General features: G+C 42.6%; 2 protein-coding genes across 2 annotated transcripts; one reads left to right on the top strand and one right to left on the bottom strand.

The window, feature by feature from the left end:
• Positions 1-209: 209 nt before the first annotated feature.
• irf7 (interferon regulatory factor 7) lies at positions 210-4,106 on the bottom strand. Its single transcript, XM_028408552.1, has 10 exons — positions 3,877-4,106; positions 3,395-3,554; positions 2,395-2,566; positions 2,212-2,300; positions 2,073-2,124; positions 1,861-1,977; positions 1,568-1,770; positions 1,168-1,369; positions 952-1,067; positions 210-854 (listed from the first exon to the last, which is right to left on the bottom strand). The coding sequence occupies exons 1-10, from the start codon at positions 3,882-3,884 to the stop codon at positions 675-677; spliced, it is 1,299 nt and encodes a 432-aa protein (XP_028264353.1). The 5' UTR covers positions 3,885-4,106; the 3' UTR covers positions 210-674.
• A 4,279-nt stretch (positions 4,107-8,385) lies between these two features.
• ascl1b (achaete-scute family bHLH transcription factor 1b) lies at positions 8,386-9,918 on the top strand. Its single transcript, XM_028408365.1, has one exon. The coding sequence runs from the start codon at positions 8,551-8,553 to the stop codon at positions 9,163-9,165; it is 615 nt and encodes a 204-aa protein (XP_028264166.1). The 5' UTR covers positions 8,386-8,550; the 3' UTR covers positions 9,166-9,918.
• Positions 9,919-12,952: the final 3,034 nt, after the last annotated feature.

The raw sequence follows: 12,952 nt of genomic DNA, 5'->3' as shown, positions 1-12,952 counted from the left end.
TTCCCTTCCCTTTCTCTCTCCCCATGATCACCTCACATGGCTCAAAATGAGCTACTGCAGACTGAAAATAGCCTTATCTTAGGTATCTGTGTTTGTCGGTGATAGTTCAAAGAAATGTTTGACTACAGATGTTATTTAAAATTGATCTCTGTATACTACTTCTCAGCACAGTGGTAAAGAATGGAAACACCATTGAAGATAAGCAAAAATAATTCCACTTAAGTTTATTCATAAAGTCCAACACTACCAGGATAATATATACCCAACTTATTACCAAACTCTCATATATATATTTACATTTAAATATTTGATCAATAGGCATGAATCTAAGTTTACAAAATTAATGTCAGAAAGTTATACATACTCATGTGGATATCGTATAATAGTTTGTTCTTAAGCAACGTTTAAGCGAGGTCAGTATTTAACAGCTGATTCATACACAGCGTAGTGTAAAAACAAACGTCACTATGTGACTAATGTGAACATAAAGTTTAAAGAAAAGCAGGACAGTGAAGTTACAGTGGATCAATAATAGCATATTCTGGGCAGCCAATCTTTAACCTGTTCAATCCTGCTTTACCTACTATAAGACATTCAACAAGTCACTTGATTGGCTATTTTCCAGCTTGGGGTAGATCAGAGAAGGATGTGGTGCATCACTCCATAGTGAGAGGTCAGAGGAAATGTTCAGCAGCAGCCATTGGCACTTCTGTGGTTGGTGGAGCAAAGACGGAGTTTATCAGATCGATGAGGCTGTTGTGTGAGATCTGCAGGCTGACATTAGTACTGTGCAATGATGAAGCCCCCTCCATCTGGGCCATCTCATGAAAATGTCGACAGATGAGAGGCACCACCTGCATGAAGACAAAGATGATTAACAACACACGAATGTTGAATAAGTGGCAGGAGCTAACCCTTAATGCTATATGTAGAAAAAAGGACGACAGCTACCTTCACTACAATTAGCTTCTTCTCTAAGGGTTTTCCATCAGGAAATTTCTCTCCAAAGCACATGTTTATGGTATATTCAGGTGATCGACCATTGTTTTCCTTGAACTGCTTCAGCTCTGGAACAGACATGCAGGCAATCATTTATTTCAGAGTAAACTTAATGCAGGTGGTAGTGTAATACATATAAAGGAGTAAGAGTAAGAAAGCCACACTCACCATTCACATACTTATCAAAATTCAGGAGCTCCACAGTGGTGTTCTGTGGCAACTTTGTTGGGTTTGGATGAGCCACACTGGGGTCACTAGTACTGGCAAACACGTGGCATCTATCCTGCCTCCAGGCATAGATCCCAGTGTCTCGTACTTCCAGGAGTAGACCTTTCTGGATGCTGCTCAGTATACGGTTGGTGTAATCAATCTGGTGTGAAGAACAATGCGATTAGAAAAAGCAGTAGTAAGTATGTTCAGATTTTGACTGAAGTCCACCCTCAAAAGTGCCACACCTTCACATGCACCATTGTTACTTTTCCGTAGAACAGAAAATACACAGAACAGAACTGAGCAAGTGAAAGGAGCTCTATGTATCACCACATGTCCAGTTAGTGCACTGATGTACCTGTTTGTGATCCAGAAGACCCTCAGTAGAGGGAAAGCAGATATGATACGCGTTAAACTCAGGGGCCTCATGGTGGTAGTGCAGCTGGAGACGGTTTGCAGACAGCGTGAGCTTCAGCATTTCTTTTTTCCTGTAATGGATGGAGATCTCCAGGTCGTACATACTTGGAGGCTGAGGTGGGCTGAGGACTGGAACAGGCGTTGCTGTAAAGACATCAAACATTTTTTTTCTCTAGGAAAGAATTCCATCTGGGTAAATTAATCTTATATCTTATTTAACTGAACTGAACATACCAGTGTAGTAGGCTGACTGCTCTGGTAAAAGCTGTGGGAGGTTCTCGGCTACAGCAGGGTAGCCTTCTGGGACAGCTGGATTTGGCTGAACATAGCTCTCCGGCCATTGATGTTCCTCTGTTTTCAACAAAATAATATATACACCATAAATCAGGGATGGGGATATTTTATATTCTAAGACTGTACTATTACCCTTTGTGCTCACATTGTACCTGTTGTTTGGTTGTCAAGATTCATGTCCCTTAAATTGTTAATTAGATTGGGCTGTTTGAGGAAAAAAAAATTAGTAAAAGGTATTAAAGGGAAACAAAGAAATTATGCGTCAGTGGTGTACTCCAGGCAATACTGCACCTCATTGGAAGGGAAGTAAGGTAGTCCAGGAATAGGAATCATATTAGAATCCTCCTGGGAGCCCTGACTGTGCAGAGCTGCTTGCTTATCTGCAGTAAATGGAACAGATTTTCATTAGTTTGCCTTTTAATTCAAATTGGTCCGCCCCCTCAGAAAGCCAGGATGAAGCGATAGCCATCTTACTGTCAGTGTTGATAATCTCATAGATTTTATGAGGGTCGTCAGAGTTCTTGGAGTTATCTCGGACCATCTTGAAGCGTACAGAGAGGTTGTTTAGAGCGCAGCGGAAGTTGGTTTTCCACCTCGCCTTGTCATTAGGGAACTCATTGATCTTTCCACTTGCCACAGCCCATGCCTGTGGATCAAAAAAACAAAACAGATTGACGGTTAGTGTTTTAGCTAAAGGTGGAACTTATAATATAGGTCATTTATTTTTATAACACTTCAAATTTCCTACCTTCTTAACATTAATATGTTCATATTACACACTGAAAAGGGACACACAAAATCACAAACAAATCCATCTATCCCATTTTCTGAGCCCACTTGACCTGTACAGGGTCACAGGTGGGCTGCAGCCCATAAACAAATGAAAATTAAAATAGCTTTACAGCGCAGAAAATGTAGCTTCAGAGCATAAATTACTACCTGGAACAAAAAGTTAGGCTACAAATAATTCTCTCTTTATAACAGCTGAATGAATTAGCATCCTTTATTTACAGCCTGGGGCAATACACCCATTTTGACATCATAAGGGGACAATTATCACCCCCCTCTTCTGGTTCCAAACATTACTACAGAAGTAATTATGTTACTATAATAAATTATGTAGTAAGGTTTCTATTACCAAAAGCCCAACAAAGGTCTCACATGGAAGAAAATTACATTTCCTGCAACCTCCTCCACCTTTGTTATTACGAATTCTTTAGACTGGAACTTTTTAACTTTTTATCTTGTAACTTTTTCGCTGCTACAACTTAAAAAGGGAAGCATTACCACAAGAGCTGGCATGCTAACACCTGGCACTCCCCCAACATCAGCAGTCTTACAATAATGAAGTGAAGGAATAACTTGGGAGTTTCCATTTTCTTCAGAAACTTCCTGCTGTGGCACAAACACACTTTTCATATAGGTAAAGTACAAAAGTCAACATTTGATCAGATAAAACTTTTAGTTGACCTACCCGGAATATTTTACTGTCCTCATCATTGCAATCCTTTCTGGAGTTGTGCTTCCATGGGACTCTGAACTTGGTCTGTCCTGTGCCCACATAGCACAGGCCGGCATACTGGCCCGTCTCCACCTGCTCTATCAGCCAGCTGGCAAACTGGGGCTTTGGAGGGCTGAGAGAAATATGAGAGCATGATGGATCAAGGTTAGTTTGTTTTGTCATGAAAAGCTTCACACACCGGAAGAAAGAGGAAACAAGCAACTTTACCACATACCCACACACACACACACACACACAGTGCTCTGGCCAAAGGCCCACAGTGCTGTGTTTTTGTCCTGTAGACTTTTAAAAAGACACGACTCCTTATGTGCTCTGTCTATAATTGTGCTGCTTGTGTAGCGCAGGCAGCAGGAAACAAATAACTAACAACAATCTACAGCCAGCACAGTGAAAGTCATGTCTCAATGTGTGCAGGGCTGCCACGCTGCTCCTACCTTTGCATGGCTCAGTGTAGTTGCTTGTCTTCGCGCAGTCTCCGTTTCTCTGAGCGGAGCGGAGATCGGACAGATCACATCACATGAGGTGTTATTAAAGTCTCCTCCTCGGTGGGAGGGCAAAACTCTGTAACGGAAGTGGGCGAGTTCGATTTAAGGAGTAGGAAGACTCTACCGTAATACACAACGCATTAAAAAGGCAATCGAACTGCGCTCGGTTGGAGATTTCTTTTGGATAGGCATAGAAAGTGAAAGTAGATTCGAGGATTGTGTTTCATCATTCATTTCAATTGCATCACTGCTTTTTTCCACACACAAAACACAATGTGACGTCAGGTGTCTACAGCCCAGCTGCATCAGACCCTTTATCAGAAACTGAACGAAACTTCCATGGTAATCTTTTCTTTTACATTGGAGTAGGCTACCACATTAGATTTGGGGTTTCCATTGATTTTACTTAAGGGACAAATATAGTCACATGACTTGTCTTAGAGCTTTAGTTACATTTTAGATTACCATTTTTAGTACCCCTCATGTTTGGTGATTTTTTTTTTCTAAAACCAGATAATTCTCCTAATTTGAATAAACACAGCTGTGTATGTTGTCCCAACATATCTGATATCATGTAAAACTGAAATGGGTCATTGGATAGTGATGATGTTGATGAAGATTCTCTGAAGATTCTCTGAAGATTCTCAGTCATCCAGGTCATCATACGTAGAGACGATTGAAGCAAGGCCTTGCTATAGCTTCCCTGCTGTAGTTGGTTAGTTAGATAACTATGCTTTAAACCTTAACATGCAAAATTATCCACACTGAACCTGTTGGTCTACACGGTGAGCTTTTACAAATTCGAAACAATATTAACTGATTGTTTGCTTACGCTAAGCACAAACTCTGACAGACTGAATATTCTTGTAAACTTGAACTTGTTTTTTCTTGGTCAGTGCTGCCAAGCCTGCTGCTTGTTTTGCATTGTTAGAAACCGGTTGAACCAGGCCAGAGTCATCAGCTGCAAAGTTGTATTTCAATATCATCACATTTTCATGACATGTGATGCTGAATTATATAGGACTACATTTGTCGTAATGGCAGCTTCACTGTGAGATAATCACTAAACATTGAGCCCATGTGCAAGTGATTTGTAGTATGTTCAGGTTTACTATAAGCAGCCATCTCTAGCATTCTAGATCCAAACAGTGAGTAAAAGTTTCACACCTTTATTGGAGGGATTACGGTAATTCACCTCCTGAAAACAAAGACAACAAAAAATCCAGCTAAATGACTTCAGCCATGTCACTGCTTTGACTTGGTTGCACAATACAAGTGTGAAGCAGAGAAGATTTAAGGTCCCATGTAGTCTGCCTCCACCTGTTCTGACTTTTAAAATGTACTTTTACCATCACACGAAACCACCCAGTTCCAGTATATTTAGACCAATAGATCCCCTACCAGTGAATGCCCCACAGTGTGTATTTTTGTGTTTTTGTGCCACTTTTAGTATCAGATTTCCTGCAGGTGTTGACTTCATGTCTTCAAGTCGCTGTCATGACTGAGAAAGAGTATTTTTAACCAGTTTGTGGGAGTCAGTATGACTAAAACAACTGCTACTGTTCTTGTTTGTTTCCTCTTTCTATTCGGTATTTTATTACTTTACTGTGCAAAAAACTGTGAAATATTAGTTTTACTCCTCTTCAAGGGTCTTTAACATTTTCTTCTTTGTACCTAGTTTCACTACTTACCTTTTTCAATTGTGATCATGACCGTGCATGCTCAAAGTCACTACTTCTCTTTATTTACATTTCACCTCAGGTAGATGACGCTTTTGTCAGGCCATGTCCCCACCTCAGTCTCCGTAAGTGTTTCAGGCACAATAGTAAGGGATATGGCTGACACATATGTACCCCAGCATGTGTCAGAAATAGGGAAGCGAAACATGTACTGATGGAGCACTTCCCTTTTCCTGCACATTGGAAGCACTTTGCTCTCCTTCCGGACGGCCCCTGTAGAAAAAAAATAAAATCACGTCTGCCTGCAGCCATTGAGGAAGGATCTAAAGTGGTCATTGAAAGACCACAAAGAAGATTCACATCCTATTTCACCAATTTATTCATAGTGCAAGAGCAATATTAAAAATGTTAATGTAAAGCCAGGTAACAGAAGCATGCTGTGAAGACACAGTGTACAAGTCCTTGGAAGACAAACCTGTGATGTAGCAGGCACAATAGGAGTAACATTTTGCTACTTTTATCTCACAGTCTTTATCTCTCTTCCAGTCTCCCACACACACACACACACACACACTTGTTCTGTCTTGTGCTCCCTGTGTCTCATAAAGGAGCTCTGATGAGGCACTGTTGAAAAATGGCAAATGATGAGTGTTGCGCCACTGGTGAGCAGTTACGGATAGTCTGGTCATAATCAACCACGCCCTTACCTGACTGGAAGGTGTTTTTTTTGTGTAAGGGCGAGACTGGGGTGTAAATAATATATGTTTTATGTTTTAGTTCTATACAAAGTCTTGGACAGGCTGTACTTTGTTTTTCTGCTCTGTTTCAGATTTGTTTCACCAACCACAGACTTCCCATTTGTGGACGGGATTCTCATTGTTGTCAACTAATAGCAGTCTGACACTTTCCTTTGAACAACGTGGTGTTTTGATGTTATGGTTTATAAACTTTATTATAGTCTTAAACCATCAGAACAAGCACCAAGCTGCCCGACTTTAGAGCTGGTGCCTCCCAAACAAAAAACTGGGTGCAGAAGAGGAGCCTGATAGCTAATAACAACCTGCAAGGATTGTCATAGTCATACTGAAACAAATATGTCATTAAAAATGAAAATATACTGCTTGATACAGTAACAATCACCTAAAGATGAAAACACAACAAGTCAATCCTGTGAGTGTTTAAATGTATTGATGATTGTACATAAAAACAACAATGCAGCACATAGTATGACGTTGTCTGGACTCAGATGTTGCACAAGGCCAGGTCCCATTCAAACATATTCCCAATGTGCTGACCGGCTCATACGATATTAACGTGTGTTTTCACTTAGCGCCCCCTGCTGTTGATAGATGAAGGACAGGCGGAAGGAGAGGGGGAAATCCTCGACAGCTGAAAGTGGGGATTGCCATACAAAGGAACAGGTTATTGTAGTTCTGTCTCAATAACAATCAAAGAGTAAAGAGATAAAGGCAGCAGGCAGGTTTTGCACCTCATCTGTGTCATATAACAATTCTATCCCTTGGTTATGGTTTGAGCAAACACATACTTTTTATTAAGATGTGAAGAGGGGGGCAAAACTTAGTTATAGTGTGCCTGGTCTTCTTGGTGCTATTGCTGTGTGTTTGTTAGAGATTTGATGGTAATCTCTAACAGTTTCCTTGTTCTTGTGTGTTTTTAGTCTCTCTCTCTCTTAGTGTCTTGCTGTGTGGGGGCTGAAAATGAGCAAATATGATGGAATTCCCCATCTCACTTTCGGTTAGACAAAACACAACAGGTGTAAAACCGCATGAGGTCAATTGGAAGTAATTGCTACTTTCTACCGCCAGAGGTCGCAACTGTCTAATTTTCTGTTACAGGGCCGATGGCGCTTATTTTCTGACTTCTTTCTGACAGTTTGCGGGTGAGGAGATGTGTACGCGATTTCTAAGATCCGTGATGGAGCTGAAAGTACGAAAAGTCTAATAAAACAAAAACGGTTTGATTGATGGAAACAAAAAAGTCTGCAACACACACATACGCTGTCCATACTTGTGCCGTCCAGCTGTCCAGTCAGATGTGGTGCTGAAATCTGCGTCCGTGAAGCCGACTGGTCGATCATATAAAAGATTAAACAAGAGATAACCTGGTGTGAAGTGGGAATGCAGAGCCTTGAGGAGAGATGTCATAAACATGGTGTTTACTTTGCATGAACTGCGCCCCTACGCGAGCTGTATAATTGCAAGTTATTGTGCTCAGGGACACGCTCGCAGTGTATTTTGCTCTGTAAAACTGTAGCCTGGATACAGCAGGGAGCGTCCTTGGTATTTGTGGGTGTAAAGAGCTGAAGGAGAAAGATGGCCAAGGGGGGAAGACTGATAATTTGAAGACTTGCCAGGGGTACATTGTCAAATTCAAAAGGCATTTCAAAGAAGCACATTCACTTTTTCATTCTCTCCTCTTTTTTTTCCTTCTTTCGCTGTCTTTTTTCTCCTTTCTTTCTTTTTTTTCGCACGGTTGCAGGCCGTTTGAATCGACCAATAGGCCTTCAAGTTAGAGACATTGGAATGTAAATGAGCCCAGCGCGTGCTCCCGGCGCAGTGAAAGCTCGGGATTGTTTATTGAGCTCCCGGAGCCACGCGCCTGGCCCGGGGGAGTCGGCGTGCAGAAGAATCACACAGCGGGGGCGGGGCCTCGCGACGAAGCGTGCGTCTCCAAAAAGGGGTGGGTGGGGTGTGTGTTGGGGCGCGTGTTGAAAAAGAGGAGTGCTGCCAAAGTTTGGGTCAGATCGGCTCGTGGAGTAAGCAGTCAAGAGAGACTTGGACTAGAGTTAGCCACACGGTCCCCACGCGAAGGACACGAGAGCTGTACACTGCCAACCCTTCCTGTTCATCCTTCTCTTCTCGTCCCTCTGTCTGAGGCTGCACTCGCTCTCTGCATCCATCACTTTAGAAGAACTGTCAGCGAGATGGAAACTGCGACCATCACCACCACGCAGACTGCATTCACCTTTGGACTTAATGAAAGACGCGCCAGCATCACGCTGCATGGCCCGGCCCAGGACTGCACAGTCCCCGCTGCGCACCCCAACACAGCCAGCGCTGCTGGCTTCCAAAGCAAAACCAAGGTGCTGAAGAGACAGCGCTCCAGCTCGCCGGAGCTTCTGCGCTGCAAGCGGCGCCTGAGCTTCAACGGTCTAGGTTACTCTATCCCCCAGCAGCAGCCTGTGGCTGTGGCCAGGCGCAACGAAAGAGAGAGGAACCGGGTCAAGCAAGTCAACATGGGGTTCCAGACGCTGCGTCAGCACGTGCCGAACGGAGCCGCCAACAAGAAAATGAGCAAAGTCGAGACCCTGAGGTCAGCGGTGGAGTACATCAGGGCTTTACAACAACTTCTTGATGAACATGACGCTGTTTCGGCTGCTTTTCAGTGCGGGCTGCCATCCCCAACACTCTCCAACAGTTACTCTGCAGACCCAGAGTCCCCTCACTCCACCTACTCATCAGATGAAGGCAGCTATGAGCCACTGAGCTCAGAGGAACAGGAGCTGTTGGACTTCACTACTTGGTTTGACAGGTACTGAGGCTGTCAGCATCCAAACAACAGAGCGGCACCTGTGCGTAAAAGCGGCTGACTTCTTTCAGAACTGCTGACAAAAACTTGATAAAGGCATCAGATCAGTCTTGCCCTACGTGCTTCAAAGTGGTCTGTCGCCTCCCTCCCTCACCAGGTTACTTCTACAGGGGCAGAGCAATAGTGAGAGTTTGCGCGTGAGAGAGAGGGAGCATCATGTTGCATAGTGCGTAAATAGCCCCCCCCCCCCAAGAAGTCTCCACAAGAAGGAGGGAGTTGGACTCAGTGACAGGTTGACGCGTGGAGTTAAAAATGTTTGATTAAGTGCAATTAATAAGTGACACGGCAGGCTCTGCGGAGACGCTGCTGTATTCCACAGGGTTTGTTTGATGAGCGTTTCCACAGACCAGGACTGCCTTCCTCAGCTGCCACGTCTGTAGGAAGATGCAACACAGATGATGCGTCAACAGACTTTGTGATGGACATTTCCTCCCTTTTATAAAAAGAAACTGTATCATACAACCAACTGTTTTAACACGAAGATGTATTTTTGTACATTGAGTCAAACAACGTTCTTGATCAACGTTCACTGCCACTTTTCTGACAGTGTTTTGAGAATTGACTGTCAGAGAGGCAGTGAGTCCGCATGTATGAGTTGTGTGACTGGACAGCAATATCAATATCAAGGCTACTACCTGTGACAGATTGTAGTTTTTTAATAGGTGGTAACGAGACATTTAATATTGTATGCACTTGTTCTCAACTTCCAGTAGCCTAAAATGTAAATATTTGATTTTAACAGATATATTTTGTGTAAAACAAGTTTTATAAATAAAGATCTCTATTTATATTATACGTTTTTGCATTTGTTTGGTTCTTCAGCTGATGTCTACTGTGTGTGTGTAGGAGAAGCAGGGGCTGGTGTTAGTGGTGGCGGTAATTGAGCAAACTAGGGGAGCTTTACTTCTATTCAAAGCCCCTACATGACCTTTTCCCGACTTGGTTGGGCACACGGGGGAAAATTGCGCAGCTGGGTGAGCACTCAATAACCATTATAGACGTGCACCTTCTACAGCGCTTTGTCTGCATTCAGGGCGGGGAGATTAATATTACGTTTCATGCATTGCATTGTCTCTTTTGCATACTCTGCCTTTACCCAATAGCCCATAGCGCCTGGAGCAGAGGGAGAGAAGGAGGGGGGAGCAATTCACTTCACTCAAAGGGTATAGACACTTTGAAATACAGCCTGGGGAAAGTCAGCAAGACAATGAAAAGGGTCAAAATTCTTATTGCCCGTTTCAGATCAATCTAAATAAAACCTGGGGTTGTAGACTAGTTGTATCCCCAACTGTGTTTTTCATGGCGCACACAGGCCAATCAAAAAGCCCATCTCCTTCAAAATGAGGAGCACAACACCCCATTGTGAGCACTATTGTGTGCGCCTTTGCGCCTCATTATGCGAATTATGGAAGATCTTCTATTGTAAATAAACACTGATGCCAAATTCGGCGAGGCAGAACGGGAAATAACGAGTTTAATTTCACCTGGTGCTCTCTGTGGGAGTGGAACATGGAAACAAGAGAGGCTGATTAAAGCTGCTCTTAGCTGCACCTGGTATTTTAGAATGAAAATCAAAAAAGAAGGAGAAGATGAGGAAAAGTGACAACACAATATAAAGTCTACTCCTGGACTCAAGGAGCAGACTGAAAGATGTGATGTTTTTTTTTTTTTACACATAAACTCACGCACGCACGCGCACGTTTCCACGCACACACTCGGTGCCGCCTGCAGGCAGGTGTGAGCCACGTGCCTGTACTCGGTGACAAAGGCTCCCGGCGCTCCTATTGGTTAATGGCTCGCGTATGTGCGCCCTGCCGGCAGAGGCAGTGACAAAATCAAACAAGTGATAAATGACATTAATTACGTTGCGCGTTATAACCTCCTACGTCACCGAAACTCAGAAAGACAAATGAATGTTGGGTGCTAAATGCCCCGCTGATCTATTATTATTCGGCTGAAATGGTGTTTCTAATGTCCTTCAGTGTCAGGCAGAGGCCAGGGCTCTAAGTGAAAATAAGCGCTTGTCTCTTGTCCTGCTAAGATGGATATGCAATTTTCTCCCTTGCCATACAGGGAGGAGCAGGGGTGAGAGTAGATTTATTCATGTCATTTTGTCCATGGGTCATTTTCACTTTGACAATACATAGGGGTGATGTTAATTTTGGCGTAGTCACTGCTGAATATCAATCACATGCGGCTCATTTATGAAAGCATTTTCTCCAGCAAAGCCATGATGTATGCGTAAACCATGGAAACGCCAAAAGCGCCAGTAATATAGGGCTAAATTGTCCAAGAGTAGAGTAATGATGGGTCATCTGTCGCTCTGAAGACAGATATCAGATTTTTTTAGTTCAGTTTGGAGACCAGGAGATGATCTGATGCGTGCGTAAATTGCGCGCTGGGTCTCCAAACTTAATTGCTTTTATGTTTTGACCCCGTGGGCAAAAAAGAGATACCGTTTCTCAGTGTATATCCCACAACATAAATTATTGTAGAGGCAGGCGAATTTTACATGATTACAGTCTAACTGCCGCTATTTACAAAACTGTTGTCTTTACCACATTTTCACCTCAGGACAAACACGAACCCTTCAGTGCTACCTAAAATTTTATGGTGGTCTTATAATTTTTTTTATTCATTAAAATAATTAAAGATACTATTTTTAATTGGCTGGTGGAAGAAAGGAATGCAACTGCTGAAGTCACTGCAGCCAAAGAGGAGACTGAAGAACAGATCATGAGTGTGTGGGTTGTCCAGTCAGAGCAATACAAAGCAACAGGTGCATTTGAAAAGGATATGCTTGAACTTAGACTACAAAAACACACACCTCAGATTCTTTAATACCTCACAGTTACCATATATATCTCAAGTGACAACATACAGCACACAGTCCATTACAAATAATTTGACAGATACAGCAACTGCACCATTAGTCTGTTTATATTTGCATTTTAGGAAAGATCATACAAAACCTCTGAGAGACACCATATAATAACACATATAGTGTCAGACAAAAAAAAGGATGATCTGATTAAATGTGGACATTGATGTAGACAGATGAATAGATGGTGTGCAACCTTGAGCAATGCTTACAGAGGTGTTAATGTTTAAGCAGAGTCATAGATGCGTCGTTTATATTTAACACAGACAGAAAACATGCTGAACTGAAATGGAGTGGAGTCATTTACACAATGTTTGACCCTGGCTGTGGACACAGTGAGGTACAGGGCCACAATTAAGTTTCTAGTTCGCTTTTACAATAAGTAATTTAATATATACGGAGTTCTCCTTAGCATTGTAATGTTATATGCAAAATGCACAAACACCACGTTTTTATTGTGCTACCCGTTTTACAGAAATAAATACTGTAAACATCCTATATTGTGGAGCAACAGATACTTAAAATTTAGAGCTCACTTCTGCAGCTGAAAGCCTCTAATGTGATACAATGCTGGGATTTCCCACCTGACTGATCTGTCTGTAGTTCATCCTCTATAGATGCTCAGATATTTAGCACCTATGGTGTCCACAAGGGGCATCAGGTCATAAAAATGATCCCAAACCTTCCACCTCCATGAGGAGAAAAATTCCTCTGCCTGGCAGTGGAATGCAGACCGAGAGGGAAGTTGGAAAAGTGTTTGAATATCTGCTGAAGATGTGTTCCAGTTCGAATCCTGCTTGTACAGCCCAGTAAAATCATTTTCTCTGCCAAAATGGCCCCATCACACTTCATTGTC

Source organism: Parambassis ranga, chromosome 6, assembly GCF_900634625.1.
Source record: "Parambassis ranga chromosome 6, fParRan2.1, whole genome shotgun sequence".
Lineage (NCBI taxonomy): Eukaryota > Metazoa > Chordata > Actinopteri > Ambassidae > Parambassis > Parambassis ranga.
Note: the sequence above shows the minus strand (reverse complement) of the source record. Positions and strands in the feature narration are given on the sequence as shown.

What these genes read in the sequence shown, in the direction of transcription:
- irf7 (XM_028408552.1), bottom strand. An exon ending in CTTACTTCCCTTCCAATGAG is followed by an intron (nt 2,125 to 2,211) that starts GTGCAGTATTGC and finishes TTCCTCAAACAG; the next exon opens with CCCAATCTAATTAACAATTT. An exon ending in TCTTGACAACCAAACAACAG is followed by an intron (nt 1,978 to 2,072) that starts GTACAATGTGAG and finishes TGTTGAAAACAG; the next exon opens with AGGAACATCAATGGCCGGAG.
- ascl1b (XM_028408365.1), top strand. Translation starts at nt 8,551, where the DNA reads ATGGAAACTGCGACCATCACCACCACGCAGACTGCATTCACCTTTGGA.